The 17,602-nt window shown below is 40.0% G+C and overlaps 1 protein-coding gene across 9 annotated transcripts in view; it reads right to left on the bottom strand.

Moving 5' to 3' along the window:
• The window catches only part of VPS13D (vacuolar protein sorting 13 homolog D), a 275,671-nt gene that overhangs the window by 214,182 nt on the left and 43,887 nt on the right, over window positions 1-17,602 (bottom strand). For all 9 annotated transcript variants that reach the window (XR_015143441.1, XR_015143438.1, XR_015143440.1 and 6 more), the window contains 5 exons: window positions 15,840-16,871; window positions 13,390-13,480; window positions 11,135-11,261; window positions 9,459-9,639; window positions 4,296-4,478 (listed from right to left, as the gene is read on the bottom strand). Coding sequence is in view for 5 of the 9 variants with exons in the window: in XM_086344602.1 (XP_086200728.1) it covers window positions 4,296-4,478; window positions 9,459-9,639; window positions 11,135-11,261; window positions 13,390-13,480; window positions 15,840-16,871 (1,614 nt within the window). In the remaining 4 variants the exon portion in view is untranslated. The remainder of the gene's footprint in view (window positions 1-4,295; window positions 4,479-9,458; window positions 9,640-11,134; window positions 11,262-13,389; window positions 13,481-15,839; window positions 16,872-17,602) is intronic.

Here is a 17,602-nt window from a genome sequence, read left to right as displayed (position 1 = left end):
CAAAAAATTCAAACCTGCCCTCATTAAGACATGGACTTATGTAAAACAATTCCAAACACACGGGAGTCTTGAACTCAAAGGCAAATGACCCCTCTGCAAGCTTTGATTCTAGGACTATTTCCTGTTCTTTAACCACTGGAATGCATACTAGACAAACCTCACATGGGCAGATGCATTAAAGAGCAAATGTAAATGCAAAGCGATTTTTGGGAGAAGAAAAGTAATTACTCACTTCACGTAGGCCTAGATCATGGAGCTTGACTGTACATGTGGAGAGGTAAGTTGCACAGATGAATTAATTGGATTAAATACTTTAACAAGAAACACACTCCAAGCAAACCTTATGGAATTTCACAGAACAACCCACTGGCATGTAACAAGATAAAGTCTTTTAGGATTGAAGGAAATAAAATAAGGTCATCAAGAAGGAAGGAGGGAAGCAGGGAAGAAGGAATTACTTTTAATGATCCTTAAGAAGGATTCCTCTGCACAGGTGGAAAGTGATTCGTCAAAGTTGGGGGCGGGGGTGGGGGGGGTGATAAGCAGGCTTTCCCAAGTAATGAAATATTTTAAAGGATTGGTTTTCAAGATTTTCTTTTTTAAGCAAATGAATGGGAGTTGACTGCTGAATCCCATAGGGTTTTTCCGAATAACCAGGAGGCAAAAAAAGCATATTATACCTTGAAGAAAAAGCGATCCTTGTATGTGCTGCTACTTAAAATCAAATCCTCGAAAACGAAATACAGGGAAATTTTTTCATTAAAATGCTACAAACTATGCACTTGTTATTTGGTGTACTTAACAAAACAGAAACCCTTTTGCAAAACTTTCTTGAGATACTTTGGCAATTCTTCTTTAGAAGCTAACTTCAGAGTCAGCTCATAAGCCCATATACAGATATATTTGACACAGAAAAATAAGCCCTTTATCTTTTCAGGAGGGAGAGAGGAAAAAAATGGTATCATTGAACTTGATCACCCATTCTGGCTCTAAGGGATCTCTTCCTAAAAACTTGGGCCTCAAACCAACGATTTCCCACAAACAAATATATTTCAAAGAACTAACTAAAGTCTCAGAAGACAGTTTCCGAGGAAGAATTCAGCTCTCCCTAGGGCAGTAGAGGTGGATAAGAGAGGCAAATGCCCTGAGGTCACTGTGGGGACAACAGTCATATGCCAACACCAGCTCTGAGACATCTGTTCAATACCCAGTTGCATTAATTATAAGCATCGCACAGTAAAAAAAAAGAAATTTTAGATGCAGTTATCAATGTTTCTTTTTATAAATGGATTTTTCTTTATTTTCTTTGAGGCTCGAGCCAGAAAACAGCAAAATGCCTATGACTCAAATATGAAAAAAGATTTTCCTCATTAACACCAAGGTTACTAGTTCTCTACTAGGCCTACTATGAAAGGTCAGTGGTGATTTTGTTTTTTTTACTGTCTTAAAAAATATACGTAAGTGGAGGCCTATTCCTCACTCTGGAAAATGAAGGCGAAAGTCGCTCAGTTGTGTCCAACTCTTTGTGACCCTATGGACTATACAATGGCATGGAATTCTCCACACCAGAATATTGGAGTGGGTAGCCATTCCCTTCTTCAGGGGATCTTCCCAACCCAGGGATAGAACCCAGGTCTCCAGCATTGCAGGTGGATACTTTACCAGCTAAGCCACCAGGGAAGCCCCATCTGGAAAGAAGGCCTATTATTCCAACAGGAGGGGCTTCCAACAGCAAGGTGAACCAGCAAGTCCTCAACCATCAGCTGTCTGAATGTGGGGCGTGTGGATGAGTAAACCTGGTGCTGCACTTCCGTCTGCATTGCTTATCACTTCTATTCTGTGCTGGTTTCACCCTGTGCTCCAATCGCTAAATCTGGTTTGTCTCCACAGCTGCAGTGAGGTAAGATACAGACAACCTGCCCTCTAACCCACCATCCAAACACCCCTACTCTGGGCCCTGAGCCCAAGGGTATGACACTTGAACATGGTTCCCATGGTTCTCACTGTCTCATCTCCACTCTCCTCACTCCAGTCATTCCCACTCAATGAATCAAGTATTTTCAGTTCAGGGTGTTTGGGTTAGTAGTAGTGAGTAACTGGATGAGTGAGAAGTAAAACAATGAAGAAAACTATAGAGACAGTCATTTGAAAAGAGTAACACCATTTGAGTCTACACATAAACAACGAATGCAGTCTTCCTGTTACTTTCAACTCAACTTGAGGTCCTTGGCAAAGGTCTGGCAAGACGAGTTCCCTAATCACTCTCTTCCATTTTCTTTTCTTCCTACACCTAAAGAGGCAAACAGCAGCTGCTCAAATCTGTATCTTTTCTGTGAAAAACTCTGGAGTTCTTCCACTGAAATTATTTTAACGAACTCTTTGCCACATCCTTTATAAATTTTCAAAGAACCAGAGTTATCTGGGAAAGGGATACTAAGACAGGAATAACCTTTGTCAGTCTGTTCTCCCCTACCCTACATAAACCAAATCCTAATGCTGGGAGGGGCTTTCCAGGTGGCTCAGTGGTAAAGAATCCACCTGCCAATGCAAGAGATGTGGGTTCGATTCCTGGGTCGGGATGATCTCCTGGAGAAGGAAACGGCAACCCATACCAGTACTCTTGCCTGGGAAAGCCCAAGGACAGAGGAGTCTGGTAGGCTACCGTCCAGGGGGTCACAAAGAGTCGGACATGACTTAGTGACTAAACTACCGCCACCAATGCTGGGAGGTAAAATAATACCACAGTTAAGAGCATGGAGTACTAAAGGCAGATATACCAAAGTTTAAGTTATGACAAACCTAGACATATTAAACTAGGCATATTCAAAAGCAGAGACATTACTTTGCCTACAGAGGTCCGTATAGTCAAAGCTATGGTTTTTCCAGTAGTCATGTATGGATGTGAGAGTCGGACCATGAACAAGGCTGAATGCCGAAGAATTGATGATTTCAAATTGTGGTGCCGGAGAAGACTTTTAAGAGTCCCTTGGACTGCAAGGAGATCAAACCAGTCAATCCTAAAGGAAATCAACCCTGAATATTCATTGGAAGGACGGATGCTGAAGCTGAAGTTCCAATACTTTGGCCACCTAATGTGAAGAGAGAGGAGGGTGATGCAATGGGCAAGACTTCAGACAGTGAAGAGCCTGGCACGTGGGGGAAAACAAAGACCAGTGAGCCGGCGGCTTCATGGGCAAGGTATAGAATGGGTTGAGATGAGGTTGGAAAAGTAGGCAGTGGGCTTTTTATTCGGGGCTTTCAAGGGATTTAGGAGAGTTTCACAGGAAGAACTGTGGATTAAACTCAGTCATCAAAGCATATAAAGGAAGGGAATGTTTTGGTCTCAGTCATTTTTTTAAGGATTACTGAGGTATTTTGCGAGCAGAATGGCTTTGTGAGGGCAGACTAAAATGGAATGGGTATGTTGGAGGAGAGTTTATGGTGGTCTAGGCAAGAATGGTGGTGGTTTGGATTAGATGGCGCTAGTGGAAATGGTTACGTGTGATATTTGTTTGGAAAAAGCACTTTGCTGTGGAAAGTTTTGTAAACCTTTGGGTAACATCATCTCTACACAAGACCCCTGTGGGATCTTCTTGGGAGGGATGCATGTTAAGTCCTTTTAGTCATAAGCCCTTTAGCCTCTGTTAGTGTCTCAGGACAGCAGTGAAACGCTGGGAGGATGTGGCCTGGTTTGTGCCTGTGTGCAAGGGGCAGGTAGGCAATGTTCAGCACATGGAGGTCCCAAGGTCCCATCACTGCTAAGTCTGTGATTCACAAATATTTCCCATTTTCATCATTTATTCTCAATGAATTCTAGCTTTTCTAAACGTAAAATGAAAAAAGCAGTCTTCATCCCAATTACCTCCAAACATATTATAAGAAATAAGTGCTAATGCAGTTTTAAACTGTTAAGAGATATATTCCATAAGATTTTATTAAAATATTTTCAAATGGCTTCAGATAAGCCTTGAGCCAAAGTCTCTTAAAAAAAAGCTACCCAATGTAAAAAGTTGATAAATATGAATTCAGCCTGGGAGGAGAACATTATAAAGATGGTTCTGTTGATTTGTTTGCTAAAGTAAGTTATTACATACAGTTAGTAAAAGTTATAATTTATACTACCTCTATTAAGGGTTAATTGAAATGCTAATAAAATGTCAAAAAAACATATTCTTCAAGCCACGTATACTACAAAAGTACAGTGGTTAGGAATAATCTTATGGTAGCGTCTGAATTTTTTGATTGGTATTCCAACGCCAGGTAAACTGAGAAGGGAATGGGTGCTGACTGCTCACCTTATCTTGTAAGGTAAAGGTCCCAGGAAAACCAGCAAAGAGAAATTTGTTCTTGACTTTCAACTTTCCCAAATTTGCTACAATCAGATTATTTGATCTGGAACTTTCTGGGATAAGAAGAACAGGAGCACCAGCCTCAATATCCAGGAGAACCCGTGAATAGCGCTGTGCTTGATCTCTCACCTGAAAGAAGGAAAATTGAGGAAGACATTCAGTTCATTCCCTCATTTTACAATCAAATAACCTCAAGTTCCCAAAAGTTCCATGAATTTATAAATCTAAAACAACTAAAATCACACAGAGTATGTTCTATGAACACCAAGGAGTTAAATTAGAAAACAGTAACAAGAAGATAATGGAAAACTCCCAACTATCTGGAAATTAAACTACACACTTCTAAATAACCCATGGGTCACAGAAGACATCACAAGGGAAGTTAAAAAAAATACATCTTGACTTTACTGATTAAAAAAACACAGCACATCAAAATGGAATGAATTTTAAAGCACTTAAAAAGGTACTTAAAGACTTCAATGACCCTGAATGGAATATAAGTCCAAAAGGGTAGGGATATATGTATATGTATAGCTGATTCATTTTGCTGTACAGTAGAAACTAACAACATAGTAAAGCAACTACACTTTAATAAAAATTAACTAAAGAAAAGAAAGAAGGAAGAAAGGGGAGGGGGAAGGTACTTGAAGAGAAATGTTTAGCATTAATGCTTATTTTATATAAAAGAAAGATCTAAAGCTTCCAGCTTAAGAAGCTAGAAAAGCAAAATAAACGTAAGTAAGGAGAAGGAAGAAAAAATAAAGAGCAGAAACCAGTTATTTAGAAAACAGATAAGAGAGAAAAATCAATTGAACTTTTATAGAACACTCTACCCAACTACCACTTTACGTTCTTTACAAGCGCACACATGCTTATTAAGAGTATGCACAGGCCTGACACAGCCCTCAATAAGTTGATTATTTAAAGAGATTAATGAACGTGATAAAACCTCTACCTATATGAATGAAGAAAAAAGAAAGAAAACAAAAATCACCACAACCGCAAGAGTCAGGGACATTGCTACAGAAAACTTAAAAATATTGAGATGTGGAAACCTATGAACAAGTTCAGGCCAACAAACTGACAATTCAGATGAAGTAGACAGATTCTTTAAAAACAAACACAAACTATCTAGAGCTAACAGCATATTAGTTAACATCTGCAGAAGACAATGCTTTCCCTCTAAGATAAAGAATAAAGCATGGATACCCACTCTCACCATTTCTATTCAACACTGTAGCTGAACTCCTAGTCCAAACAAAGGATATATAGGTTGGGAAGGAAAAAAGAAAACTTTCTTATTCACAGACAACATAATCATCTACGTAGAAAACCCTTAAGAATCTAAAGGAGCTAGAATAAGTAATTGAGGGCTTCCCTGATAGCTCAGTTTGTAAAGAATCTGCCTGCAATACAGGAGACCCCGGTTTGATTGCTGAGTCAGGAAGATATGCTAGAGAAGGGATAGGCTACCCACTCCAGTATTCTTGGGCTTCCCTTGTGGCTCAGCTGGTAAAGAATGTGCCTGCAACGCAGGAGACTTCGGTTCAATCCCTGGATTGGGAACATCCCCTGGAGAAGGGAACAGCTACCCACTCCAGTATTCTGGCCTGGAGAATTCCATGGACTGTATAGCATGGGGTAGCAGAGTCGGACATGACAAGCAACTTTCAATTCACTTCAGAATAAGTAAGTTTAGCAAGATTACAGGATATGAGCTCAATATCTATGTAAACAAAACCCAATTATATCTCTTAAACTTTCAATAAACAAGTGGACACTGAATTTTTTTCATTGATACAATTTAGAATAGCATCAAAATGCTGAAATACCTAGTGATAAGTTTAACAAAAAATGTGTAAGAACAGTATACCTGAAACTACAAAACACTGCTGAGAGAAACTAAAGACCTACTTCAATGGAATATAGACCATATTCAAGGATCCAAAGACTCAATATTGTTAAGATGTCAATTCTCCAGATATATGGATTCCAGACAGTCCCAATCAAAATCCTAGCTGACTTTATTATAGAAACAGACAAGCTGATTCTAAAATTTATAGAGGAAAAACAAAGGACCTAGAAGAGCCAATACATCTTTGAAAAATAAGTTGGAAGACTTAGAATATCTGATTTCAAGACATACCATAAGGCAACAGATATCAAGGCAAGGGAGAGGGGGGACTTCCTTGTGGTCCAGTGGCTAAGACACTGCACTCTCAATGCAGGGGGCATGGGTTTGATCTCTGGTCAGGGAACTAGATCCCACATTCTACAACTAAAGAGTTCACATGCTGCAACGAAGTTAAAAGAACCCACATGCTACAACTAAGACCTGGGACATCTAAATAAATTTTTAAAAAATAAGTTTAAAAAGAAGAAAAAAAAAGACACAGGGGAAGGTATTCCCTGATGGTCAAGTGGTTAAGAATCCACCTGCCAATGCAGAGGACACAGGTTCAATCCCTGGTCCAAGAAGATACTACATACCAGAGGGCAACTAAGCTGGTAAGCCACAACTACTGAAGCCCCCACACCTAGAGCCCCTGCTCCACAAGAGAAGCCCCCACTTGCTGCAGCCAGAGAAAGCCCGCACACAGCACAACAAAGACTCAACACAGCCGAGAAACAAATAAATAGTATTTTTTTTTAGAAAGACAAGGGGGTGTACAACTAAATATAAATCAAAAAATAGAATAAAGAAATACACATACATATATGACCAGTGTCAACATAAGTGTCAAGGTAATTCAGTGGGAAAAGAACAGTCTGGATAGATATTTGGGGAAAAAAACCTCAAGAGTCACTTAACAAAATATGCAAAAATTAACTCAAAATGGAAGAGATCTAAAATTATAACACTTCTAAAAAAGGAAAATAGGAGAGATTTATTGCCACCTGATGGTAGGCAGATTTCTTTGACAAAACAATAGCACTAACCATAAAATTAAAAAATTGAACTTCATCAAACGAAAGACTTCTGCTTTTAAAAAAAATAGTATTAAGAAAATGGGGGAAGGGGTAGCCATAGACTAGAAAAAAATATTAGCAATAAATATATCAAAGGTCTTCTATCCAGAATATACTAAGGAAGATATAAAGGAAGAAATATTGATGTCATTCTACACAAACTGTTCTGAAAATAGAAGAGGAACACTTCCCAATTCATCCTACAAAAGGACAGCATGGCCCAGTTACCAAAACTAAAAGAGGCATTTAAAACTACAAACTAGTAACGCTCAGGAGCTTAGATACAAAAATCCCTAAAACATCACAGCAAATTAAGAAAAGTGTAAAGGCATCCAGGCAATAAGGAAATGAATGAATGTGGCTGCATTCTGCTTTAACAGCAAGCTGGCCAGTGGCTACCAGGAAGCAGGGATTAGGGCTGGGAGACCATTAGCAAAGGGACACAAACCTCATACCCTTTTTATAACATGCAAACGAGATGAGCAAAAGATATGGTATACAAAGTTTTCTTTTAATCTTAAACGGACTACAGATTAGTCAGGAGAGTGGTTTCTTGAGGCATCAACAGAATGAGATAGGGAAGGACTACATGTGACATCTTAGTAATGTTTTAATTTTTATTTTGGTAGTGGTTTCATGGATGTTCCTTCTATTACCACACTTTGAAGTTTATATATATGTTACAGATATTCTTTCATATGTATCAAATACTAAACTGTTTTTTATAAGTTTCTAAAGGGAGAAAAAAAAGTTACATATATCTATGGAAACATGTATGGGGAAAAAAAATAAATAAAATATACCTATGGTGCTAGAAAACTAAGTTATTTTCTTCCAGATTCCCTGTCATTTGATTGTACTACTTTTATATTTTAAAAAATAAATTCTCTATAATGTACACAGGAAACCACTAATACTGGCTGCTGCCAAGGACAGAAACTGGGTGGCTGAGGAAAAGTAGCCGAGAAAGAGACTTTTCTCCAAATGCTCTTTTTGGCTTTGATTCTGTACTAAAACAATATACAACTTACTAAAAAAAAAATTTATTTAAATTAAAACAAAATTTTTAAACGTTGCCACTACAAAGAACTTAAATTACAATCTTTTACCTAATAAAACTTATAAATAGCCAATACGTTTTACAAAGAACCACATTGTAACTGCTTTCTGTGGTTCCAAGACAACACTGGAGGCTGCCTCACACTCAGAGGTGCGCTGCCAGGGCATCTTAAATCCTTCACATAAACATATCATCAGCTGGACACTGCACACGCCACCAGCTCGAGGTGGTCTACACCTAATGCTAGGTCATGCTACATTCGTTCCAGTGATGTCACCTGGACACAGCACACACCACCAGCTTGAGGTGGTCTACACTCAATGTGAGGTCATGCTACATTCCTTCCAGTGATGTCACGTCTTTGCAAAGCTGGGTCTTAAGCACTTGCTGAGATAAAAAACAAGTACCATGAGAAAATAAATGTGGAAAAGGAAATGAGGACTGTGACGTTCAACCCAATTCCAAGTCTGAGGAGCTGTTCAGTGCCCAAGAGGCACATACATCCTACTAGGAAGCAATTACGGTGATTTAAGAATGAAATAAAAATATCACCTTTCACTTATGTTTTTACGTTTTCAAACAGCTACTAAATTGTTGGACAAACGTAATTATGAAGTTGTTTGGACTTAATTACTTTGGAAATGGAAAGACCATTAGGTGTTTCTTTTGGCCTCAGATGTGTCTCGGAAAAACTTCCAAGACAAGAAGGGAGCCATGAGCTAAGAAGTTTGAGAACTACATTTGAAAGAAACCCTCTTTTTATAACAGATACCGTCTTTGGAACCACTTTCCAGGAGAAGTATCACCACTGAAGTAACTTGTTTATCTTTTTTAGAGCAAGCCAAAGCTAAACTTTAAAAGGAAATTAAAACACGATGCAAGAAACAAGGAATATAAGCTCTCCGATTACAGTAAGATTGCTGTAGCTAATCAGCTACATGGAGTACATTAGTAAAGCTTAAGATTACTTGATTACCTTCACTTTTCTCAGTGACACTTTCCAGCTTTATCCCTAGAGATTTAAAAGTTCTGCTGATGAGTCAAACTGGAGAAGTGTCTTGGATCCAGGCACTACCTACCGTCTGCCCCTCGATGGCAGCTCGCTGGCGCCCTAACACATCCTGCAGCTGCGTGAAGTGCTGGATGAAGGCCACCACCTCCGCCTGGAAGCGCTGGGTGTGCACGTACTGCACGGACGCCATCTGGAGGCTCACTCGGACGTCGTGCTCCCGCCGGAGGAGAGGGTCGGGCCGGCCATACCTAGGAGGAAGGGCAGCAGTGTGACTCAGAGACAGCGGCAGGATGCAAATGAGTGTCTGAAGAAAACTCGGGTTCATTTAGGGGCTTCCCTAGGAAACAGCTTTAACTGTTAAAATGGAAACCCAGAAAAAAAAAAAAGGAAATCCACAACCAGGTTTTAGAAAGCAAACTCCAATAACTACCTTCTTTCTAAGCTTCCACCACATGTCGAGGATGTTAAATAAAAGTCTGGTGTGACGGCCAGGGCTATAAACACAGGGACAGGTCTGGGGCTGCAATCACTCCTGATTCCAGAACTCACTCAGAAGCCACTGTGGTTCAGACCTTTTACCTGAGCCTCTTTGCCCCTGCCTTTAAGGAAAAGTGAATATTCCTGCTCACTCTTCTAGCAAAGACTGTGACAACTTGGGGTTTTTGTTACCCCAACAACTGGTAAAGAAAATTAGGCAACAGAACCAATGCTCCTGAGGCAATCTGTCTCTGGAAACTGAAAGAAGTCTTTTTACTTCAGTGAAATGCAGTCCAAAGAGTTTTAGCATCCACATTCACTGATAAATTAAAAAACTTCTACAAATGGTTTTAATGGGACATGATACCACAATAATAAGTTATTATACAAGACATAGTCACTGGGGAAAGGAATTCATATTAGCTGAGCAACTATTATTTTGCCAGGCAGAGAGTTAAGAGTTTTACATTAATTATCTCATTTATTAAAGAACCACGCCACTGTGGTAGGTAACAATACAAATAAATCAATCTAACTTCTCAGAGGAGTATGATATACTCCCTCTGGAAATGAAAGAAAAACTTCTTAGACATCTTTAGGGACCATTTTTCTCAACTCTGGTTGAACATTAAAATCACTTTGGATAATTAAAAAAAAAAAGAACACAACACTACCACAGACCAGAATACTTGGGGGCAGAGATGAATATCCATACATTCTGACAGCTCTCCAAAAGGCTGAAAAACCACCTTTCAAAATTTCTGTTTTCTGAGAAAACTATTCTTTAATAACTACATAGGCCTAAAAATGCCTTCTAAATTTTAAAACTGAATACAGATTGTATTTATACTGGAAGAAATGCCTAATGCAATTTAAAACCCATTATCTTCAACAACTTTCTCAGGCTGAAATCATCCCAGATCATTCAGAGCTAAATGGAAATTGATCTAACACAGTCTCCTCACTATTTCAATAGAAAAACGGATACAAGGAGATTAAGTGACTTGTTCAAGTCACACAACACATTGCTGTGAAACCAGACTATAATGATAACCACAATTATTTCAACCATACCCCCTTTATTTCTTAAAGCCTGAGTAGCCCACTTCAATGCAGATCCATTTGAATATAAATCAAGATTCCTCACAACTAGATCAAATTGATTCTACATAAGAGGCTATGTTTTTTTAAAACTTTTCCTCATTGCTTAGCCGACAAGAATTTGAAACAGGAAACCATCATGATGGAAAAGCTTGATGTTTTTACTTGAAAGTCTGGAAGATGAGGGCTTCTTCTCCACTTGTAGTGAACCGTTCTCGGTAGAACTCTCCATGCGAGGTAAGGTCACTTAGAGATAGGCTCCCAATGCTTCCCTGTAAGGCCAGGTCTCCCTCTAGGAAGATTAAAAATCAGAATGCATTCTTATGGTCTTTTTTCTGTCACACACCCTAACTCTGCCTGAAACAAAAATTGATATACACATGCCTCAGACTTTACATCATTTAATAAAACGAAATGTCAAAAGTGAATATTCATATTTTAACACACCCAGAACGATATTTTATGCACTATTTCCAACAGCCTCAATGCAGAAGTCCAAAGGGATTGAAATAATACCACAGTATCACACTTTAACACTTATAAGGGGGAAGAAATTAAGGGTAAACATAAATTAAAGGATAAAATATTTACAAATACAGATAGAAACATGCTCTCTTCTGAGATCAGACCACTAATTAGAATTAGCAAAACAGCATAAGGTCTATTTTATACTATAGATAAAAGAATAAAGGAAAAAATCTCAGAGATGTATTAATCAGGCAGTATTAAATGGGTTTTAGTGATATTTAATTAAAAGGTGACATTAATAAAATAAGACACTGAAGACACAGATTTGAAACTACTCCAATATTACACAAGTGAAGCTCCTAGAAGGTGGGCATAAGAAAGAGGAAATGTTAAAACATGCACCCCTGGGCTATGAACCTATATGAATCATTCTTAACATGGGGTAGATACTGAAAAGGAATATTCTGAACTGTTGCTTATGTAAAACAAATTTTGTCATCATAATTAACAACAAAACAATGACTGAGGTGTATGTATTTGGCAGGCTAGTTCTGCTCCCAATGAAGACACATACTTATTTTTGGTTCCGAATGTCCTCTAACAAAAATACCCACCCGCCCCCCCAAAAAAGTGAAGTCACTCAGAAAAGTGAAGTTGTGTCCAACTCTTTGCGACTCCATGGACTGTAGCCTACCAGGCTTCTCCATCCATGGGATTTTCCAGGCAAGAGTACCAGAGTGGGTTGCCATTTCCTTCTCCAGGGGATCTTCCCAACCCAGGGATCAAACCTAGGTCTCCTACATTGCAGGCAGACACTTTACCCTCTGAGCCACCAGGGAAACTTATCCTACCCAAGCTTCTCCCAATTCAAAGGACTCATCTCTTCTAGGAGCCTTTTATAAATTAATTTATACCAGGAATGAAACCAATTTTAGTTCATCATTTCCCCAAAAGACATTCTTATTTTACTACAGAGTCAACATTTGAGCTTTGTAGTCTTCTTATTTTATCACCAGTTGCTTAAGGAAGGAGCAGTATTTTATGCTCACTTTGTAAATTCCTCCACTTTAGAGCTTAACGTAGCTCTTCACTTGTGTTCTACTAAGGATTACAGCCTATTGCATCCCATTAGGAAGAATGCCAGCTTTGCTACAATATCTCCCTGCTTAAACCACCCCCTCTCAGTAAAGTGAAAGTCGCTCAGTCATGTCCAACTCTTGGCGACCCCATGGACTATACAGTCCATGGCATTCTCCAGGCCAGAATACTGGAGTGGGTAGCTGTTCCCTTCGCCAGGGGATATTCCTAATCCAGGGATTGAACCCAGGTCTCCTGCATTGCAGGCGCATTCTTTACCAACTGAGTCACAAGGGAAGCCCAAGAATACTGGAGTGGGTAGCCTATCCCTTCTCTAGCATATCTTCCTGACCCAGCAATCAAACCAGGGTCTCCTGTATTGCAGGCAAATTCTTTACAAACTGAGCTATCAGGGAAGCCCACCCCCTCTTAGGGGTTCCCCCCAATTATGGCAACAGAGTGAACATATGGCCTGATTTCCCAGAGGCAGCCCCTGTTATATGCCGTTTTCCCAGTTGTAATTATTAACAATGCCCCCTTTCACGCTCCAACATGTCCAAAGTTTAGACAAAGAAATTATATAGTCATCCAGAGAGCTTTTTTAAAACTCAGATAGACCCCAGGGTCCCATCCCAACCCACAGAATCAGAGTCTTGGGATGGGAAGGGAGCTGTGCCAGACAGCTACATTTCTAGCAGATGATTCTGATCCATAAACCAGTATCTAGAAACCACCACCACCCGTCCTGGCCAGACCAGCAACCACAACCCAGCCACTGAGCCACACCTTACTTAGCATCTGTGAAGACAATTAGATTTGTGAGCAGGATGTTCAAATTCTTCCCAGATTCCCCAAGTCTGATTTTCTCCACTTACCAATCATTTCCAGGTGTGCCACTAATTTGGACACATTCGCCTTGGCAAGCTCACTGGTGGTCTTATTCAGCACGAGAGAAAGCGAATGAACCTAAGAACACAGGAGGTAAGGCAAGGCGAATGTTACTCGGAGGAAAAGGTACCTTTCAGACAAATGGCATCAAGAAAGATGCTACAAGTCTCGGGAAAGCTGAAGATAAACCTTTTTGTCCGACTGATACCAAATTCATTTCAACTTTTCTTAGCCAGTCAAACCACATAAGAGGAGAGAGCTGATAGGAAAAGAACTTGACTGGGCAATCTAAAACCCAGGTTCTGTGGTGTCTTCTCTGTGGTTGCCTCGTCTGTTCTCTTTAAATTTTTTTTTTTTTCTTTCTTCTCTCTCTTTTTTTTTTTTGTATGTTGGTTGGTTGGCTTTTTGGTTTTTGGGGGGGGATGCTTTCTTTGGGCTTCATCTATTGTTTGTCAGTAAAATGTTTTACATTATAAAACAATTTTTCCCCTTTCAGCATTTATCTCTAATATTGCACTATTCTGTAATCACTCATACAGATTCATTAAGTGTACCCTAAGAATTTGTCAAAGCGAAGTGATAAATACACTTAATGTTTAATGTCTTCAGACTAATATTTAGTAGAAGCCCCTGGTGACCAACTGGGACTTCACTTAGAAGCACAATCAAAGATTTTCTTCCCCAGAGCCAACCACCAATAGAAGAAAACCAAAATCCTGTTTTAGGAACAGCATTCTTGGAAACAAATAAATCCAGTAACATAATTCTGTCATTTTAGCTACAAAAAGGACTCTGTGTCTACGATTTATGGAGGCAGATACCCCTGAGTGCCATCACTGGGTAAGGCATCGGCTGAAGAGAAGAAAGGAGGGAAGAGGACAGAAGCTCACATCCCAGTTCACACTCTCTGCTCCCGAGTGGCAGAGCCGGTGAAATGCACCCCTTATCTTTAATGCCTACCATGACAGAGGATGACATGGTTGGATGGCATCACCGACTCAATGAACATGAGTTTGATCAAACTCCGGGAGATAGTGAACGACAGGGAAGCCTGACGTGCTGCAGTCCGTGGGGTTGCAAAGAGCTGGTCATGACTTAGCAATTGAACAACAACAAAGTAGGTGTTCAGCATACGTCTGATAAATGAAAAAAAAAAAAAAAAACAACGGAAAAGGAAAGAAAATAGCAGGAGAAAAGGAAGGAGAAAAAACATTCAAGGAATGAAGAGAAAAAAGGAGGGAATTATTACAGATGGAGCAGTGACCATGCGGGCCACTCCAATGGCATGAGGGGTCCCTTTGCAGTGGCTTCTGGACATGGATGACAGAAGGATCTCAAGGGAATGAGTTATCATGAAGGGGGAAGTGGAAAAAAAAAACAAACCTCTAGTCACTTCATCACCAAAATAATGCAAATACGCTTTGTTTGGAGGAATCCAGCTGTCAGCACCTGAGCCCACTCTCAGCATGGATCCTAGCTAGCATCACTGAAAGTGGGATGACTGGGTGTTGTAGACCTCCTGGTATAACGCAACAGGAAGCACTCAGCACCACCTATGAAGTGTCGGACCTGGATCTGATCAAGTCTTTAGAGCTAACTTCCATTTCTAAAATTAGAGGATGAGAGGAGTCAAATGTACCATAAAGAAACAGACAAATCCAGAATGTGGAACACTCTAGGAGACACTAACTTGGCTTCTATAGACAACTGCATGGGAGGAAGAAGCATGGAAGGTACCATTCACTGAATGATCATTTCTGTCACGAACGTGAGGAGGGCCATACCTAGGTCATCTCATTGAACTTCCACAATCCAATGACACAGGCACCATTAAACAATCTCTGTTTACTGATGAAAAACTTGAGGGAGAAAGAGGTTAAATGGTTTGTCCACAGCCAAACATCTGTGTGGTTACAACAAAAATGCCAGCTTTCAAATCCAGGCAGTCTGACATTTAAGACACCTGTACTCTTGCTCTCACTAAAAGCCAATAACGTTCTGAGTGAGAGGGAGATAATAATAAAAGGCACATTTAAAAATAGCTACTCTGTACTAGTTACTAGTTACATAGTAACATGGTTACTATGTGCTAGACACATTGCCAGGTGCTTCATGCAATTTCCTCATTTAGTTACCATAATCAGACAATGGAAGATAAGGAAACAGAGGCGTAAAGAAGCTAAATAATTCCACTGAATTTTACAGCCCAAAGGAAAGACAAGAAGTCACTGAAACCATTTATTTCCCCTGCCTCCAGATGGGATTAATGCTAAAACCTTTTCTGAGATATTAACGTCTACCCTTTAGGAATAGACATCCAAAAGACCATGTATCTCCTCTGTGAGGTATCGATTTTCTGGCATAAATACACAGTGAGAGCATCTAAGTAAACAAGCCCACCTTCATACTCAGAACAAGAGCCTAAGGGAACTGATACCTTGAGATCCAGTTTGGTGTTAACTGGCTCCTGAAGTTCAGACTCTGCTAACGCACTTGATTCTGACTTTACGTTTTGTAGGACGTCCTCAGGCGGCACCTTCATCGCATGGTTGTCTGCAGTGGAGCCAATTCCAAAAAAATCTAGGATCACGACCCAGGTCTGCAGTGTGATCAGCACATCCAAGCAGTTAAAATCAACATCAATGCTCCGGTTAACTCGATTGTAACTGGAAGAGAATTCTGGATGCTTCTTATCCACCAGGAATACATTGATATGGACCAAGGAATCATCAAATTTACTCTTTCCCGCAAGTATCTTGGGCTCATCTACCGTTGGAGAAGGAGGTGGGGTCAAGGGATAGTCCTTGTCTTGGACTTCCTTTTGCTTCTTCCGGGAGGCCGAGGTGGGTCTCTGATACAGCTGAAATACATTGGGAGCTTCCTCCATATGAGAAGGGAGAGACCGAGGCATGTCTGGATACTCCACGTTGGACACAGAAGGGCAGGACTGAGAGAGATACTCTTTTTGTGCTAAACTAGATGGCTTTGGGGCTCCCCGAGACACCATCAGGTTCTTATATTTGGAATCTGGATTTTTCTCCAGTAAGTCCTCCATCAGCAGAGAGCGCAGGGCAATCTGAATGGACAGAGTCTGGGGGTGGTCTTTACTGAATTCCACCTCAAAATCCTGAAATTTTAAGCTCACAAGACCCTGGGCCCCCAAGGTCAGATCTCCACTTAGCTGAACTTGAAGCTCTGATATACAAAAGTTGGCTTGAATCTGGGTAAAGGATTTGACTTCCTTCACAGACAAGGACTTTTGAGAAGAGTTAGAAAGACTGGAGTGGCTGAACAATCCATTCTCCTTCCTTTCAGCGGAAGGTTCTCCACAGGTACTGAGGGGAGGCAGAGGAGAATTAGGGCCGGGTGAGGAGGCTGCACTGACTGGAAACTTATTCAGATCTTCACTATACACCAGATTGTCCAGCGTTTGTAAAACCTGCTCATATACATGCTTTGCTAACACCACCTGCATTCGAAGAGAAAAATTCAGTTATTCCACTGCTACTGTCAAATGCATTCATATGCACTGCCCACAAATTTTGTATGACTTTACCCAAGTGGTTTTTTTAAAATATAATTTATAAGATATATTTTATTTCAATTTATTTATTTTTAATTGGAGAATAACTGCTTTACAATATCGCCTTGGTTTCTGCTATATATCAACTCTCCAAGATGTTTTAAATTAGTTGACAGCAAGGATCCCCTCTTTCTTTCTTTTTCGTCCTTACACTCTGCCTCTCTCTGACCTGTATCCATTGACAAGGCCGTCCCCAAGTACCTCACGGAATAATCTTCACACAATAAATGTTCAATAAGTGCTGGTAAATGTAGGCCTGAATCTGCACAATCATTCTTTCTAACCCCACAAAACTACAGAAATTGAAGGAAAAGTTTAAAAGAGAAAAACCTTAAAAGCCAAAAAGAAAAAGATTCAGGGAAAGTTCTCTCAACCAGAGACCCATATCCAGAAAGTACTGATGTCAAAAGCTACACATGTTCTGTTAACAGCACCCCTGGGTTACTGCAGAGCAGCTGCCAAACTAATGACCAGTCACTGCTCTAGATCCTGTGCACTGTCCTAAGGTCCTGCCTATCCTTGCTGTTTTATAATGTTATGCTTTTTGCTCTCTGGCCTGTGAAAGCAGGAAAAATGACACTTTTGAAGGAAAAAGGATGAAAGATGTATACATACAT

This window comes from Bos grunniens, chromosome 16 (genome assembly GCF_055505025.1).
Source record: "Bos grunniens cultivar Pamir isolate PY7600 chromosome 16, Bosgru_T2T1.0, whole genome shotgun sequence".
NCBI lineage: Eukaryota > Metazoa > Chordata > Mammalia > Artiodactyla > Bovidae > Bos > Bos grunniens.
This window is presented reverse-complemented; position numbering and strand designations above follow the sequence as displayed.